General features: G+C 29.9%; 1 protein-coding gene and 1 pseudogene across 1 annotated transcript; both read right to left on the reverse strand.

The window, feature by feature from the left end:
- Positions 1 to 1,484: 1,484 nt before the first annotated feature.
- LOC120271870 (probable flavin-containing monooxygenase 1) lies at positions 1,485 to 9,297 on the reverse strand. The gene is given in 6 exon segments (XM_039278544.1): positions 1,485 to 1,924; positions 2,399 to 2,757; positions 3,470 to 3,645; positions 3,734 to 3,971; positions 8,760 to 8,822; positions 8,824 to 9,297. Coding segments are annotated over 6 exon segments (1,578 nt in total). The 5' UTR covers positions 9,208 to 9,297; the 3' UTR covers positions 1,485 to 1,566.
- Positions 9,298 to 13,810: 4,513 nt separating this feature from the next.
- LOC120272694 lies at positions 13,811 to 17,396 on the reverse strand (annotated as a pseudogene).
- Between the last annotated feature and the right edge of the window lie 2,246 nt (positions 17,397 to 19,642).

The following is a 19,642-nucleotide window of genomic DNA, read 5'->3' on the forward strand; positions in this document are numbered from 1 at the left end:
ACATTATGTAGAGATTTTTTAAGTGAAGATTCAATAATACATTTATTATAAGATAAGCTGGTACAAATGCATGTGATAAATTATACTTAATTTGAAGAAGCATTCATACAGATTTATTTATAAATGTTAATGTTCTCAATAATGATTATTTAAATTGGACAAACATAAATTTATATCAATCATACAATTTTCTTTTTTATTTAAATATTGAAACGATACAAATTAATATAACATTAATTATTGAGAATAAAAATCTGTTTTTAATATAAATTTATAATATAACAACAATATTTTTTATTTTTGCAGTCAAATTTTGTTTTAAAAATTGTAAAAGAATAAAAATCGCCATCTTAACTAGTTTTTTTAATAGGGAAAAGTATTTTTAAGTCCCTGAAACTTTTTAAACTTTTTGAATAAGCGAATAAATGAGGATTTGATTAAATTAAATCTTTAATTCTCTAGAATAATGGAGGAATATAAAAATTGTTATTTATTTATGCATATATTTGAAGATTTCCCCTTTATGCACTCTAAGGAAAATGAGTTTGATTAAAAAGGATAATAGTGTAATATTGTTAATCCTAAGCATTTATTAATTATTGTCATACATAAATAATATCAATATCATTATTGTTCTATCATAATACTTATACATATCCACATAGTTATACATAAATACACACATATATACACACACACTTAACATCGAAATCATGAGCATGTATACACTAATAATTAACAAGCCAACTCGGCGAACTCCGTGAACTCCGGAGACAAAAGCCTTACGGAGAAGAGAAAAAAAGCACGCTCTACAATATATTCAAAGGACACATGCTTTGTGAATTATTGTCTTAATAAAGTTTCATCAATGTTAAATTTGACTAAATCATGTTGTGTAACTTTATTTTTACTTTTATTTTTTTTAGAGAAATCCTTATCTATTTCGTGTGTTCTGCTATTTTTTTATATAAATACGACAAGTGGATAAAAAGTTAAAGGGCGCACAAGCACAACCAGAAATTATTCATCTATTCATGCACGCAAATTTGACCAACACAGGGGTTGAATTAGAAACTGGCATAACTGAGAACATGTTACCATTAGTACTGTGACATAGATTTTGTACTTAAATAATAAAATTTCTATACTAACTTTTTGTAATGAAGTCAATACTGCTGGACTAAAAGCCCACCTCTTTATCAAAGAAATTAAAGAGAAATGAAATTGAATGCTTAAATTACATTGAATATATTAAGAGAGTTGCAACTTGACTTTCTCGGAGAGGGAGTGACACATTAATTGTTGATATTAAACCGATTAATCCTTCCTTTTGTTTATCACCATCTATGGAAGACATGCAATTATCCTATCTGTGTTCTCAATTTTTCTCTAACGCATGCAGTACTTTATCTATATGTTATTTTAAAAATATAATAAGAGAATAGTTTATACGTTTTATTTATAAAAATCATGAATGTAAACATAAACTATAATCTTTTGGGCGCATGAACCTTGCGCACTCACTTTTATTTTCATTATATATATATAAGTATGATGATAAAGTAACTAATTTTTAGTATTAGAAAAGAGATGAACATAATCCATAGGACCATAAGGTTGGAACCATTCAGCAAAGAAGCCTTTCTTCCTTCTTGGATTGCATCCCATGTCCTTGCAAAGTTGATCACTGTACCAAATGTGGACGGTGCTAATTGATCTCCTAAAATGATCACCACAATATGTTTTCATGAACTTGTCCCATTCCTTCACATTATCCTCCATGGCTTTAATGCTTGGCAATGTGAAGCCTCCATCAAGGAAGTGAGCAAGCCACTTGGCTCTCATCTCTGATGTGAAGAGGTTTGATAAACTCTCTGAATACCCTAGAATTGCCATTTGTGGCACTCTAGGGCTTATGCATTCCCTACAAAATATTCACATTATTAAACCTCAATATGCATGCATGCATGCATGCTTGAGCAAAACATATCTGCACGCTAATCAAGTAATAAAAGCAACAGACCATAAAAACTTTATCCGGTAGACAATGAACAATATATAATTATATTAGGGTAGAAAATCAACAAAATATATGGGCAAATCAAGCTATAAAAAAATTGATGACAAAAATTATATTAGATAAAAAAATGAACAAAAATATGGGTTCAGCAAGTCAACTAGACTATATGAGGTTGAAAAATTATCGTAGAGACGCGCTAATATCAAAACTTGAAAGCTACTGAACACCAAGTCCTAGATCATTAACCTAAACACTAAATGACCTCAAACCCTAACCACTAATTAATTAGTCCCATAATGCATAATTTGATGCTCCTCATAAAAATAAAAATAAAAATAAAAATATAAATATAAATATAAATAAAGAAAATTTACTGACCTATAAAGAGGGACAGTAGCGGATGATGGTCCAAGAATGATGTTTTGAAAGTAGGGAGAAGTGAAGAGATATTTGAGCTTGTTATCACCTCTGAAACCAGTGGCAAGGATGACAAGGTCACTCTCAATTGGTGAAGACTCTCCATCAACCATCACACCTTCCTTACAAAAACTAAAACACTTTGATTTCTTTATAACAATGCTACCTTCTTCCACTTTTTCATAGAACTTTTCAGGCAGTATTGCAAGCACACAAGATGTAATTGCTTGAAAAAAGCTGTGTTTTGGTACCATTCCATGCTTCTGCATGGGAACTGCCCATTTGTAATAGCTTTCAGTGAACTTTGAGAATGCCCATCTCTGCATGCATACATGTACGTATATACATAAAAGAAATTGTGAAAGATAAAAAGCAAAAGAAAATTAAAACAATAACACAAAAATTTACATGAAAAAATTTATAATTGGGAAAAACCCAAAAATTTACAAAGATGCTGCAACTATGATTAAATTTACAATGACGATGGCTTCGTTTGCCAAAATTACTTCGTCATAATAAAACACCAAAGTATTTTTAAATATGCCCTAGTTCAATTACAATTTAGATTAATTCGAATTTAATTCAAGGTGTGGCTTGACTTAGCTTCTCTTTAATTAAGTACAGTCAATTTAAATTCTTTGAACAAACCAATAAGCATAATCCCTCTGGTGCCGCTACAGATTCCCTAAAATTTCATGATTTTTCATGATTTAGAAAATTACATTAATCCAAACAGAATCAAGTCACAAACTTTAACGATATTCTCTTATGTTATTTGCAATAAAGTTGTGGTTTATCTACATTTATTTTTTAAAAAAAAACTCTAACAATATTTATAACACTACTTTTGAAGTCATAAGTGGCTTATGTTTTTAATCACTAGGCTAACAACTAATATATAGCATGAGCAACCTAAATGCATACTTCCAATTACTCAAATTGGTAGAAAGATGGTTTAAACCAAAAATTTGTTAATATAATTAAAAATTATATGTCAAACAAGACTAGAAGATGAGAGAGAATTAATAATACCAAAGGCGACAAAAGAGTAGCCAAAAGGCTAAGTAGATTCCCTTCTCCCGGCTTATGAAACAACAACTCAGAAAACCGAGTTGCATAAAAGTAGAAGATAGGGATCCCCCATGCAAAAAAATCTGGGATAATCCAACGCGGAGTTCTACATATGACCGTGCAAGGATACTCAACACCTACAAAATAAAAACAATATCACAAAATTAAATATATAATTCCACAAGTGACACAGCAAACAAACTTAATTTATATAAATCTGATCACCATTTGCAATGGCACACTCATAAGTGATATCAATGGCTGATTTCAAAAAGCCAACAATAGTGACTCTCTTGTCCTTAACCAGTTGAATTGCAGCATCTTTGTCTAATTTAGAGTAATCCATAGAGTGAATCACTTGTCCATCAAATGCTTCAGGTCCTTTCTTCTCAGGGAATGATGGGATGTTCGGAACCCCGCTGAATTTTCCGATGCACAGTATCACAAAATCAAATTCATATTCCTGCATCATTCCACACTATCATTTTTTCATTTTTTATATAATATTTTTTTATTTGAAAAATTAATCTATTTACCACACCTCGTTAGTATTTCATTCTCCTACTACCTCTTTTGACTTATTCAAATTTTTTTTAAAAAAAACTGTCTTTTGTTTCTTAATTTCTCCTAGCATTCTATTTGTTTGTGAATTTTTTTTATGAAAATAAATAAACCAGTAAAATGTATTAAAAGTGAGAAAAATATCAAATATAGAAAATATAGAAAATAGAAAAACAGACTACAAACAAAATGACAAGAAACATCCACTGGAAATGGAAAAAAGAACAAAGTAACAGCAAAGAGAAACACACCCTTGCATTTTGGGGTAAGATATTTAAAAAAAAATTATAAAAGTTATCATTTTCACTTTACAAAAATTAATTAAAAAAATTATTAAAAAATCAATAGAATAATAAATGTTTATATATATGCACATACGATACATTGCATTAAACTTAATGACTTCCAAAGAGATGTAGATCAACAAAATTTTAAAATTTATTAATTTCTAGAAACTTCAAAAATTTTGAAAATATATATGTATATATAAAATCATTCTTAAAAATATAGTTTCTAAACAATATATGGACTTGTGGGATTTACCAATGTATTGTTTATCATAACTTACACATCTTAAATTTTATTTTTTATTTTTTAATTGAGGAAAATGCAGTCTTTGACATGGAAAACATTGGCTGATGGCTTGGAGTTTCCACATTTATCTATGGTCGCTGATGTAAGCACTGACATCATGAATCAATATATTGGTAACTTTTTTACAATTATTTTGAGATCTAGATTACTTTTTATAAATCTCCAAGTAAGCAATACATAACATAGAGTTTTAAAAAAAATTAAAATAATAAAATAATTATATATATAGGCCATGTTTTTTACAAATATATGTAGAATTCTATAGATGTTATGTTTCAACTGTTAGATTAAAATTCAACGATTTCACCGAATTATATCTTAATCTCAAGAGTGTACATTAATATAATGTTTTGAAGTAATGTTATAAATAGTGCTATAAAAAGTGTAAAATGATATGCATAATACTATAAACAGTCGCATATATATTCATGCTTTAGTTACTGTTTCGATTAATGTTGTTATACCGGATTGTGCCTGTGTCTTTCTATCCCTAACTTTTTCCGAGAGTAATTGACGAATTCCTATATATATATAATCTCAGTATTTTTCTCCCAAAAGTTAATTTAAATTCAATAAAACTTCTTCGGAATATTTGGGGGGAAAAACTTATTTAATCAACCTTAAATAAGAAAAACATATTTACTTATAGAGAGAGAGACGGTGAGAGAGAGAGAGAGAGAGAGGGGGGGGTAAATTATTAGAAAAAGAAAACCCAAAAAGAGAGTGGCAGAAGATGATGTTGGCCAGATGGATAAATCCTTACTTTCATGTAAACCCTTTCAAAATTATAAATTACTCCTATATCCTCAAACATATGCACACTTAGAATTATCAGGTTTTTCAGAAGTTATATAGACATGTGATTTGGAGACTTCCACATATATCCAACGTATGTTGCCAGAATCCATTGGATTATCATCCAACAACTCCACATTCCTTCCCCTATAAAGGGCATAGGCTGATTGAGTCTAGTTCACCGAAAATCAAATTCGAAACTGACCCACGAGATTCGGTTCACTCCAGTTCATCAAAAATCAAACTCAAAACTGGCCCACTGGATTCGGTTCACTTCTATAATTAATCAGACTTGACCCGGCTCACCACAGAACCTAACCTGACGAATCTAGGTTAAGCCCGTTTGATCCAATGGGATTTTAAAATTATTATTATTATTTTAAAGAATATTTTAACGGGGGATTAAGCTTTTACAATTGGCCTACAAATTTTTCTTCTCTTTACAAAAAAAATAAAGAAATATAAAAAAATTACAAAATATATTTTTTAAAATTTTAATCCCAGACAGTAAAAAAATAAAAATAAATTATAATAACTTAAAAATATTTCAAACAAATCAAAATAATTTTAAATCGATACAAAAGTTACATTTTAATTTGTTTAATTATCAAATTAAATTATTAACATATTTTTTAGTGTAAAAAAAATTAAATATCAAATAATTCTTTTATTTTAAAGCGAAATTATCACCCAATTATTTATTCTTCACAATCAAAATTATTATTATACTACTCATCATATTATCATTGAAAAAAAATTTACTAACTTCAAATCTTCCTATATTTTATAACTAATTAAAAATTATGGTGTCAACCATTACTTAACTATAAATAAAAAAAATATAACTAACCAAATGTCGGCCCGACCCCTTCTACCCTCCCCTCTCATCTCTCCGTTCTCCCACGGCCCGTGCCGCTCTCCCTCCCTCTCCAAGTTCTCAATGATGTTTTTTTTTTCTATATATATATTTGTCATTGAAAAAATCCTTAAATTTACAGTACATCTTAAATTTTTTTATTTCCTCCCACCTAAATTACACGGGGTTCAAAAAGAAAAAATTACTGCTTTACCCTCGAGAATTTTCAAAACTTCCCAAACAACCCCTCGTGAGTTTTGAATATCTCGGATAACCCTTCATTTATTGTTTTCACTTCCTTTTGCCTCGCATTATGAAATTCTATCATCGCTCTTAAACCTTTTTACATACATTTTTTTCATTCTTTTTGCGATTCCTTTTTGCATGTACTCGTTTTCAAATGCAGAGCTCATTTCTTAAACAGAGAGTTCATTTCTTAAACAGAGAGCTCATTTTTTAAACAGAGAATTTATTTCTTTAAACAGAAACCTCATTTTTTAAACAGAAACCTCATTTTGTTAAACAGAAAACTCATTTTTAAACAGAAACATTGATATTTACACAGAAAAACAAATATTTACGTGACAAATTAATCATGGGTATAAAAACCAATTAATCTTGGCCACTCGTACATATATTTAAATAGAAACAACGATATTTAAGCACTTTTTTAAACGTAAACGCAATATATTAAATAGAAACATCGATAGTTAAACAAAGACAATCAAGCATAAAAACGGTCGTTCTTTATTATATGGAGATAACGATATTTACATTAAAAATTTAATAAGTTTGTGGAAAAGAATTTAAGTTAGCATGATTACATTATAACTACAAACAAACTTATAACTATAAACAAAAGAATTTAGGTTAGCACGAAGAGTAATACATGTACTCATTTCTTAAATAGAGAACTCATTTCTTAAACAGAGAGTTCATTTTTTAAACAGAGAGCTCATTTCTCATTTTCTTTTTAAACAACAAACTCATTTTTTAAAACAAAAACATTGATATTTAAACAGAAAAACCAATATTTACATGACAAATTAATCCTGGGTATAAAAACCAATTAATCTTGGCCACTCATACATATTAAAATAGAAACAACGATATTTAAGCATTTTTTTAAACGTAAACGCAATATATTAAACAGAAATATCGATAGTTAAACAAAGACAACCAAGCATAAAGACGGTCGTTATTTATTATATGGAGATAACGATATTTACATTAAAAATTTAATAAGTTTGTGGAAAAGAATTTAAGTTAGCATGATTACATTATAACTACAAACAAACTTATAACTACAAACAAAAGAATTTAGGTTAGCATGAAGAGTAATACATGTACTCATTTCTTAAAGAGAGAACTCATTTCTTAAACAGAGAATTCATTTCTTAAACAGATAGTTCATTTCTTAAACAGAGAGCTCAATTTTTTTAAGCAGAAACCTCATTTCTTAAATAGAAAACTCATTTCTTAAACAGAAACCTAACATAAATCTCATTTTTAAACAGAAACTCATTTTTTTTAAACAACAAACTCATTTTTTAAACAGAAACATTGATATTTAAACAGAAAAACCAATATTTACGTGACAAATTAATTTTGGGTATAAAAACCAATAAATCTTGGGCACTCATACATATTTAAATAGAAACAATGATATTTAAGCGCTTTTTTAAACGTAAATGGAGTATATTAAACAGAACATCGATAGTTAAACAAAAACAAACAAGCATAAAGATGGTTGTTCTTTATTATATGGAGATAACGATATTTACATTAAAAATTAATAAGTTTGTGGGAAAAAAAATTAGGTTAGCATGATTACATTATAACTACAAACAAAAGAATTTAGGTTAGCATGAAGAGTAATGCATGTATTCATTTGTTAAACAGAAAACTTATTTTTTAAACAGAACCTCATATTTTAAATAGAAAGCTTATATTTTAAACAGAAGCCTCATATTTTAAATAGAAACTCATTGCACCGAAGGGCATTATAGTCAAACCCTGTCACACTTGCCACAACTTCCCACGTAATAGACAATTTCGTCCAAAGAAATCCAAATTAACTCTATCAATCACTTAGATGCTTGGAGGTTTAAAAATTCATTGTATTCAAAGAAAGATTTTTATGAATATTTAAATTTAGGGGGAGAATATGTGTATATTGCAAATTTGGGGATGTTTCTAGCAATTTCCAAAAAAAAAAAATTATATAATAATTAGTTTATATTTTTATATGTAAGTGGGTGATGTCATCTCGTGGACATGTGTTTACATTTCAAATCTAAAGACGTGCTCAGTGACGAGTGGTATGCATATATAGCTATTAGACGTTATTTGCATATAAACCCTTCAAAAACTAAAAATTTATATTTTGTATACTTTGCAAGGAAAATTAAAATGCAGAAAAAGAAAGAAAGAAAAAGTACGGACCTCCATGGACTGTTCTTTGTCAAGCTGCACAGTAAGTCTCCACCTTCCTTTCCGGCCACCGCCGGAGAAAGCCCTCGCCGGTGCCAGCCCAAAGATCCCAGCAAGCCATCTCCTCCTCATCAACTCCGATGAACTCCATTCCCACCACCTTAGCACCGAACCGGATATAACGAAGGAGATCAAAGTGCTTGGCGTAGGATTCCAAGTACTGCATGACTTGCACGTGCGAAGGGAACGTCTCCGTCACCGTCTCCGGCCACGGGAAGTCGGAAAACTGATACGATGGCTTCGGAGACTGAAGCTTAGTTGAGCCGAGAGTTTGAGTCCAGACGCCGCCAACTTGTGAGCCGGCTTCAAAGACGACCGGCTTGAAGCCCTTATCAAGGAGATGCTTGCTTGCAACTAAGCCACTTATCCCTGTGCCAACTATGGCCACCTTCTTCTCCATTGTTTCTCTCTTTTGTTTGGCCAAGCAAAAAAAAAAAAGAAGTTTTTGAGATTGGATCTCTCTTGATATGGTTCTTGTGAAAGGGATGGTCGTAAGGGCTTATATGGGAAGATGGGGCCTTGTTGTTGGGATGAGGACCTTGTGGTTTTGGTTGGTTGGGTATGTGATTCATGTTATCTTGTGCTTTTTTAATGAAAAGTTCATTTACTTCAGCAAGGGCTAATTAAAAAAATAAAACGGAGAACTAATCACCAAGTGGTTCCTCATTAAAATTTTAAGAAGAGAGGTGAAAGTTTGAATTATTAGTAAAGATATATTTATTGGAGTGTAAGTAGTGTAATTGTATATTATTGTACGGTGATGATTTTAGTACTTATGTATGTACAAGTTCCACTTTCACTTTCTTTGTTAAAATTTGTGGACGTGGGCTTTTATAGTAGTCTAATTTATTTTAATAAATAATAATAATAAAATAAAATAAAGATAATAAATTGGGAAGTTATTCACTTTAGAAGTATGTAAATAATTATTGCCACGGTAATGCATGATAGTGTCATTAACTCTAATTTAAAAACTGAGACGTTCAATTATTTTTTAATATAATTAAAATTTTAAATTATGTGTGAAAATAACTTGTTTATATTATGAAAAAATATTAAAAAAATTTGTAGTTAGGAGTTTTTGAAGAATATATAACAGCAAGAAAAAAAATTATTAAAAATAGTATTCCCACCACTACTATTAATACTACTTATTTGAAGGAAGTCTCAGGTCAGTCACAAATAATTTAACCTTGCTATTGTTATTTATAACAATGTGGACACTTGATCAATTTTTAAGTTTGGCATGATTGCGTTTGCGTACTGGTTTAGAACAAGAATAAATCACAATGGAAAAGACATGTTTGAATGTGGTATTTTCCAAAGAGGGTGATGTGAAAAAGGCATGTATACTTTTACAACTATTGAACAAACCATATTAATAATAAAGGGCCAAAGACAAAATAAACTAAAAATAGAGAAAAAAAAAATTGCATTAAGAGGGAAGAAAAATAGAGACTTTACTTGTTTGAATTCATTGCAATGGAAGAGTACGAAAGTTATCTCTCACTTTGATGGAAAATAAATATTATTTTATTGGAATGGTACAAAAAAATATTTATAAGGAAGGGTTGGAAAGTGGGGGTTGGAGTTGGACTTCACAAGGCAGTGGAGAGGTGACAGTGTGCAACAATTGGCGTAATCCAAAAAGAAGGTTGGACTGGCCCTTTTAAAATTAACATCAATTGCTTTCCTGACACACACTGACACACATATATATATGGACAAACTTTCTCTTACATTTTTTTATTTAATTAGTATAACTCAATTATATATCGAGGGGTAGGCAAACTCGTAAGCTCATATAGTGATAAAATGTTATTGTAATATACTTATCTAATTAAGTTGAATAAGAAATTATATATATATATATATATATATATATAATTGGTGTGCCTTCTATTTTTATTCTTACTTAAGCACAATCATGTAAATATATAAGTTGACGGTTGAATGTAATTGTAAATACAACGGATTTTTAGTTACAATGTAACAACAAATACTTGGAGTTTAAAATAAAATAAAATAAAATATGATATTTGGTTGGATGTAATTGAAAATACACTATTATAAAATTTTGTGTTTGGTTTGAGGGATTTGTAATGTATTTGAGACATGTGATTACCTAAGGTGAGCGAGGTTTCCAACGTAATTACCATCACATATTTTAAATATATTTTTAAATATATGACAACTAAATTAAGTTTTTAAACCTAAATATTAATAGACTTTTAAACAAATTTTATTGTAAACTTTATTACTAAACATGTTAGCAAAATTTTTTTAAAATTATAAGTTCAACTATCTTATAATTATCTTTTAATTATTATTACAAATATTTGAGAATATTTTTTGAAAATATTTTTAAATCACCATATCTCATCTCCATCGCCTACTCCAACATCCTCACCAAGCCTAACCAACCTCACAAACCACCATCACAGGAGACAATCCGAAGCCACGTGCCACAGCTACCAACAATCTCATGGATGTAATTGATTGATCCCATCTACTTGTTTAATTTCTGCAAACCGATGTTATGTTGCGTCGTGCCTCCTGCTGATCAGCGTTGGCGAGCGGGATGGTGTTTGACAGGATCATCCGGAACAAGTGAAGATTTTATCGGTGTAACACATCTCCGGTGCAGCGGTGTCGGCGCAACATTTCTCCGGTATAGTAGGGAACGAAGTTGATGCCGGTGTAAGAGGCTTGGGGATTAGGTGCAGTAATCTCAAGGATGAGATTATCGGCTGAAGCTCTTGAATCCTTCTCGTGTGAATCACGTGATGTGAGTGATTCTCAAATGAAGGATTTGGTTTTATGACCAATTTGGTTGATATTAGTAAAATAAACTCTTTTCAAACAGACAACATTTTGATGTATTTGAAGTTATATTGACATTAAAACAAACACTACTTAAGTGAAAATATGATATTTACGTGGATATACACTTAAATTATATGAATGTTGATGTGAGCAATTGGATTTCAATCCAACGGTTGTACATTATGCAATAAACAGTTCACTGCATGTGCTGACAAATAGTGGTACAATAAAAGAAGGGATGTACAGTAATTTGAAATTAATTCTAGGATAGTATCTAAACAAATCTTAACCATTAAATCATATTTCTAATAGACCTTGAAGAACTAACAAACTAAAACTAATAAATCCTACTAAACTTTAATCAATATTCACTATGGCAATTTAATTGTTGTCGTACTCAACTGTGAACCGACGAACGTCCACATGAATGCTCTGTTAAAAATATCTCAAATGTATGTTGTGTTTTTATAATCATTTTTGTTTTACTAAGGGAAAAAATTCATGTTCAGAATGCTTCTCAAATTTGAAATCAACCTCATTGATAATTTAAAAAGTATGTTTAAAGAGATCTTTCTTTAAAAAATTTAAAAAAACAAAAAATGTTATTTTACAAAAATGTTTAAATTATTATTAATTATTAAAAACACAACATATTAAAATATCTTATTTGTTGTTAGATTAATTATTAATGTTACCTTATTTTTTTTTACATTTTAATCTCTTATCTCTTTTATAATTATTTAAATATCTTATTTGTTGTTTTTTTAACCCAATTTTTTAAAATTTTTTTTATTAAAATAAAAAATATTATTTTAAATTAGAATTATTATTAATTATTAAAAACGTTGTGCTCCGTCGCTTCGTTCCGCTCCGCTCCAATATTTGCTCGTTCACGTATATGAGCCATATACAATAAATCCCTTATATTTTTATAATTAAATTTTATTTAAAAAATTGTTTTTGAAAAAATTACATACTGTTCTTATAATGAGTGTTTTGGATAATCGACTAAATGAGGATTGGATTAAATTAATCTCTTGAATCCTCTAGAATAATTGAGGAATATAAAACGCATAATTTATTATTTTTAAAGATTTTCCACCTTCACTGACACATAGAAGTAATACACTTTAAGAAAAATGACTTTGATTAAAAAGGGTAAGACTGTAGTATTATTCGCCCAAAGCTTTTATTAATTATTATCAAACATAAATAATATCAATATCATTATTGTTCTATCATAATACTCGTTGACAAACATACATACACATATAAATATATATACATATACATATATAAATACATATCTACATACACTACCTCTAAACGTAGAGATCATGAGCATGTATCACATGCACTAACACGCCACCTCCGGCGAGCTTTGGGGGCAAAAGCCTTGCCAGAGAGTAGAGAGAAAAAACCTATACTCCACAATATACTCAAGGGACAAAGAAAGCATGCTTTCTGAATTATTGTCTTAATAAAGTTTCATCAATGCTAAATTTGACTATATCATTTAGGTAACTTTATTTTTATTCGTTTTTTGAGAGACATCCTTATCTATATCGTGTGACTTATCTTATCAAGATTTCATTGATGTAACCTTGGCTTATTGAAGAGTATCTACAATTTTTTTTTAAAATACAAATATGAATATGCTGGTGTATATATATTTAGAGAGGTGCGCACAACCATACACGAGATTTGGGTCGTAAACCAAACTTGAGACATGTTATCACCGCTACAAGAATTTTGAATTTAAACAATAAATTGTCATATCAATACTTTTTACAGTAAAATCAATATAGCTAAATGAAAAACCATTAGTACAATATCTTTTTTATAAAAAAGATTAAAGAATTAAATTGGATTGAAAATTTAAATCTCATTGAATATATAAAGGGGTTGCGACTTGACTTTCTCCGATCGAGAGGGAGTGTCTCATTCATTGCTCTAAACCGATTAATCTACTTTTCTTATTGTATCAATGCATGCATTACTTTATCTATATGATGCTACTTAAAAAGTAGTATAAGAGAGTTTATAAATTTTATTTATAAAAATCATGAACGTAAACGTAAACATAAACTATAATCTTTTAGGCTCATGAACCTTGCACACTCACTTTATTTTCTTAATATAGATATAGATATATACATGAGTATGATGAAAAACTTAAAACAACTAATTTTTATCTTTAGAAAAAAGGTGAACATAATCCATAGGACCATAAGGTTGGAACCATTCAGCAAAGAAGCCTTTCTTCCTTTTTGGATTGCATCCCATGTCCTTGCAAAGCTGATCATTGTACCAAATGTGGACAATGGTAATACTTGATCTCCTAAAATGATCGCCACAATATGTTTTCATGAACTTGTCCCATTCCTTCACATTATCCTCCATGGCTTTAATGCTTGGCAATGTGAAACTTCCATCAAGGAAGTGAGCAAGCCACTTGGCTCTCATCTCTGATGTGAAAAGGTTTGATAAACTCTCTGAGTACCCTAGAATTGCCATTTGTGGCACTCTAGGGTTTATGCATTCCCTACAAAATATCCACACCATTAAACCTCAATATGTATGCATGCATGCTTGAGCAAAAATATATATATATATATATATATGCTAATCAAGTTATAAGAAACTAAATTACGGTAAAAATTATATCCAATAGAAAGTGAACAAAGAATATATGCTAATCAAGTTATATAAGAAACCGAGGCAAAAATTATATCAAATACAAAATGGACAAAAATATATGCCCTACTAATTTATAAAAAGCTGTCAACAAAAATTATATCTGGTTAAAAATAAATAAATTATATGGGCAAAATCAAGTTATAGGAAGCTGACAACAAAAATTATATGCAGTAGGAAATAAACAAAAATATTGGCTAATCAAGTTATAAGAAACAGACAACAAAAAAATTATATGTGAGGTGGAAAAATTTATTAAGAGCCTCTTAATATTAATACTCGAAAGCTTGTGACCGATGTAAAAGCTAAACTTCATTAACTTTAACAATAAATGAACTCAATCCCTAACCACTAATTAATTAGTTCTAAAGCATAAACCCTAACTAATGTTAAAAAAGAAAATTTACTGACCTATAAAGAGGGACGGTAGAAGATGATGGTCCAACAATGATGTTTTGAAAGTAAGGAGAAGTGAAGAGATATTTGAGCTTGTCATCACCTCTGAAACCAGTGGCAAGGATGACAAGGTCACTCTCAATTGGTGAAGATTCACCATCAACCATCACACCTTCCTTACAAAAACTAAAACACTTTGATTTCTTTATAACAATGCTTCCTTCTTCCACTTTTTCATAGAACTTTTCAGGCAGTATTGCAATCAAACAAGATATAATTGCTTGAAAGAAAGCTGTGTTTTGGTACCATTCCATACTTCTTCATGGGAACTGCCCATTTGTAGTAGCTTTCAGTGAACTTTGAGAATGCCCATCTCTGCATACATGCATACATACATATATATATATATACACACACACATAAAAAAAATAACAAAAGATAAAAATCAAAAGAAAATAAAACAATTAACACAAAAAATACATGAAAATTAAATTTAAAATTGGGGGAAAACCAAAAACGGAGAAAGAGAGGATGATTAAATTATGTTGAAAATTTAGTACATTAGTGACGGCTTAGTTTGCCAGAAATATTTCATCATAATAAAATTCCAAATTAAAATACTTTTAAATTGGTCATAGTTCCATTACAACTTACAAGTTAAGTTTGATCTAAATTCAATAGACCTATCAGCTTGATCTCTCCACTACCACACTATAATTCCCAAAAATTCATAATTTGAAAAATTATATTATATCAAATATAATTCGAATCACAAACTCTAACAATATTTATAACTGTGATTTTACTTTTAGATTGATGTCATCAATGGCTTATAAGATATATTTTTTTAATCACTAAACTAAAAAATAATAGCATGAGCAAAGTAAATTCATATTTTAAATTGCTCAAATTGCTGAAAAGAGGATTTAAACTAAAAAATTATCAATATAATTAAATATTCTGTTTCAAACAAGATAAAAAATGAGAGAGAATAATACCAAAGGTGACAAAAAGGTAGCCAAAAAGCTAAGTAGAATCCCTTCACCGGGCTTATGAAACAACAATTCAGAAAACCGATTTGCATAAAAGTAGAAGATAGGGATCCCCCAAGCGAAATAATCTGGAACAATCCACCTCGGAGTCCTACATATAACCGTACAAGGATACTCAACACCTACAAAAATAAAAAAAATATCAAAAAAATTAAATATAATTCCACAAGTTACATAGCAAACAAACTTAATTTATATAAATCTCACCATTTGCAATGGCACACTCATAAGTGATATCAATGGCTGATTTCAAGAAGCCAACAACAGTGACTCTCTTGCCCTTAACCAATTGGATTGCAGCATCTTTGTCTAATTTAGAGTAATTCATGGAGTGAATCACTTGGCCATCAAATGCTTCAGGTCCTTTGTTCTCAGGAAAGGATGGAATGTTTGGAACATCGCTGAACCGTCCGACAGATAATATCACAAAGTCAAATTCATATTCCTGCGTCATTTCATACCATCATATTTTTTTCCCCCTTTTATTATATATTTTTTTATGTAAAAAATTATTATTATTATTATTATTATTTTTTTAATGTAAGTAGAGATTTTACATCAAACCAAACAATCACTTACATTACAACTACTTACACATAAGCAAACAACCTTTAAAAAACACTCAAAAAAGAAGAGTGCCTCGAGATAATGTTGGCCAAGATTGATAAATCTTTTCTTTCATGTAAACCCTTTTAAAATTTTAAATTACTCCTATATTCCCACATATAATCACTTATAATTGTTAAAGTTTTTGAAATGTTATATGATATATATATATATATATATATATGATATGGGATTTTCGTAGATTTTCAATCTACAAATATTTTGAGTTCCGTTATATCACCATTTAACAGCCTGTCTCCCATTCCCTCCAAAATGATATTTTTCCATAATACTTGAAGGACAACTTTAGACTCATAGGATGCCCTTAAAGTTTTAGTCCTTCATTTAGACGGTGTCTAAAAAATTGTATAATAATTACAATATATATAAGGGTTACGTCATTTTGTAGACATGTGACACGTGCTGTGCTCAGTTTATATACACCTATATATGGATCATTATTTGCATATACGCCCTTCAAAAAATAAAAATTATTTCTATACTTCCACTTAAAGAATAAAATGCAAGAAAAAGAAAAAGGAAAAAGTACGGACCTCCATGCACTGTTCTTTGTCAAGTTGCACAGTAAGTCTCCACCTACCCCTCCGGCCACCACCGGAGAAAGCCTCGCCGGTGCCAGCCCAAAGCTCCCAGCAATCCATCTCCTCCTCATCAACTCCGATGAACTCCATGCCCACCACCTTAGCACCGAACCGAATATAACGAAGGAGATCAAAGTGCTGGGCGTAGGATTCCAAGTACTGCATGACTTGCACGTGCGAAGGGAACCACTCCGTCACCGTCTCCGGCCACGGGAAGTCGTAAAACTGGTACGTGCGCCTCGGAGACTGGAGCTTAGTTGAGCCGAGAGTTTGAGCCCAGACGCCGCCGACGCGTGAGCCGGCTTCAAAGACAACCGGCTTGAAGCCCTTATCAAGGAGTTGCTTGCTTGCAACCAAGCCACTTATCCCTGCGCCAACTATGGCCACCTTCTTCTCCATTTTTTTTCTTTTCTTTTGGCCAAGAAAAAAAAAGTTTTTTTGAGATTGGATCTCTCTTGATATGGTTCTTGTGAAATGGATGTAAGGGTTTATATAGGGAAATGGGGACCTTGTTAATGGGATGAGGACTATATGGTTTTGGTTGGTACTTGGTAGCGTCTGTGATTCATGTTACCTAATGATTTTTTATGAGAAAGTTCATTTGCTTTAATTGGCAAGGATCAATTAAAAAAAAAAAAAAATCAGAGGGAGTAAACGGTTAAAAAAAAAACAAATGGTTTATAGTCTAGTGCTTCTTAGTCCCCGTGAAAATAAAGTGTGGGCCACTAAAATATCTTGAGTTCAAACTTTATGGAAATATAATGAGGTGTAATTAGTTCAGGTAATGGAGCACAATTATACAATCTAAATAAAGCAACAAAAACAAATAAAAGCATTAAGGTGGCGTTTGGTTGAATATAACTGAAAATACAGTGGAGTGGATTATCAGTTACAATAAAATTAGAAATACATAAATTTTAAAATACAGTATAGTCAAATTTAGTATTTAGTTAGATGTAACTGTAGAATGCTGATGTATTATAAGTTTTTGTATTTTGTTAAAAAAATTTTGTAAATTTGGAATTAAAAATCTTTTTATATACCAAATATTTTTAATGTTAGTTTAATGATTTGTGAGGATTGTATTAATTAATTTAACTATTAATTTTATTATTAAATTAGTTATTAAAATTATTATTATTATATTTATTGATTTTTTATTATATTTTATAATTTTTAAATTTAATTATTAACCCAGCAAAAAAATATTTATGAATTTTTCATACATTTATACCATGTTATTTAATGATTTTAATTATAATATTCATCATTTAACTATTAATTTTATTATTAAATTAGTTATTAAATAAGTTATTCAAATAATTATTATATTTATTATTATATTTTATAATTTTTATACTCAACAAAAGTATTCATGAATGTTTGATAATACTTGTTTTTCCTTTATTGGTCACATATACTTCATAAGTTATGTATTTGAAAGAGTCTAAAAGCAAGGGATTTGATTTTACGCCCAATTATTGGATGTAATCTGAGTTACAAGGAATTTTAGAATCCTATGAATCAAACATTGGATTTCTAAAAATCCAGTAATTCAAGTTACATGTAACTCAAAATCTCTCCAAACAAACACTACCTAAAACTCACTCAAGCTTCTCAATTCCAGATTAATGTTGAACCACCACATATTTTCTACAAACACCATCAAGAAGGCTCATCGACAACTCTTTTGATATCCTAAATTATTTATGGTTGAAACTTTAATTAAAGGCACTTGGATTATTGGAGAAGAACTTGAAATTTCTTATCTTTTTTCCCCAAAAATATTCCCCAAAATATCCTTGGTAAATCTTTTTATATTTAACCCCTTACAAGTCCTTTACAGGTATAAGAATGAGATCGTAAAAAACTATAGACAAGAGATCGTGCGCCTTACGAGTAACTTATAGCCTTAAATTTCGCATGTAAGATCTTTTGCTTGGGTGTTATAGTCTAGTTTACGACCATAAGCACTGCATTATAAACTGCTTTGTTTGATTCTTTGCGACCTCTTATATGAGCATATGACTTGCCCATATACTCCTATGTCTGATCCATTTTATAGGTGTAAAGTCCTGCCCTGTAAGCCCTTCTATCTAGCCATTATGCTCCTACTCCTATAAGCTCTTTTGTCTGAAGCTTACAACTGTAACCACTAACCATGAGGGGGTTGTAAAGTGTTTTAACTGGCCTATTATCTTGTTTTGATGTTGAGGGATCTTTCTCTATCGTCTTGCTCTAAATTACTTCATATAACACTCTTATGCTAGCTCAATATAGTATGTAGGTGACCTAGAATTAATTTCTCAATATGGTAAGAAACATTTTGTAAATAAATGATAGAATACATGCCATATGAGTGCAGAGAATAATTCAAAAATATGTAACCCTAAACCCTAGAATATGTTAATTTACGCAGCTATCAATCACAAATAATTTAATCTTGTTATTGTTAATAATAATAATAATAATAATAATAATAATAATGTGGAGTGCTCTTGAGTTTGTAAGTTGGCATGATTGCTTTTGCATACTGGTCTAGAACGAGAACAGAGCACGATGGGAAAGGCATGTGTTTGGATGTGGTATATATGTTCATAGAGCGTGATGCGAAAAAAAAAGCATTTGTACTTTTACAACTATTGAAAAAAATATA

This window comes from Dioscorea cayenensis, chromosome 11 (assembly GCF_009730915.1).
Source record: "Dioscorea cayenensis subsp. rotundata cultivar TDr96_F1 chromosome 11, TDr96_F1_v2_PseudoChromosome.rev07_lg8_w22 25.fasta, whole genome shotgun sequence".
NCBI classification, from domain to species: domain Eukaryota; kingdom Viridiplantae; phylum Streptophyta; class Magnoliopsida; order Dioscoreales; family Dioscoreaceae; genus Dioscorea; species Dioscorea cayenensis.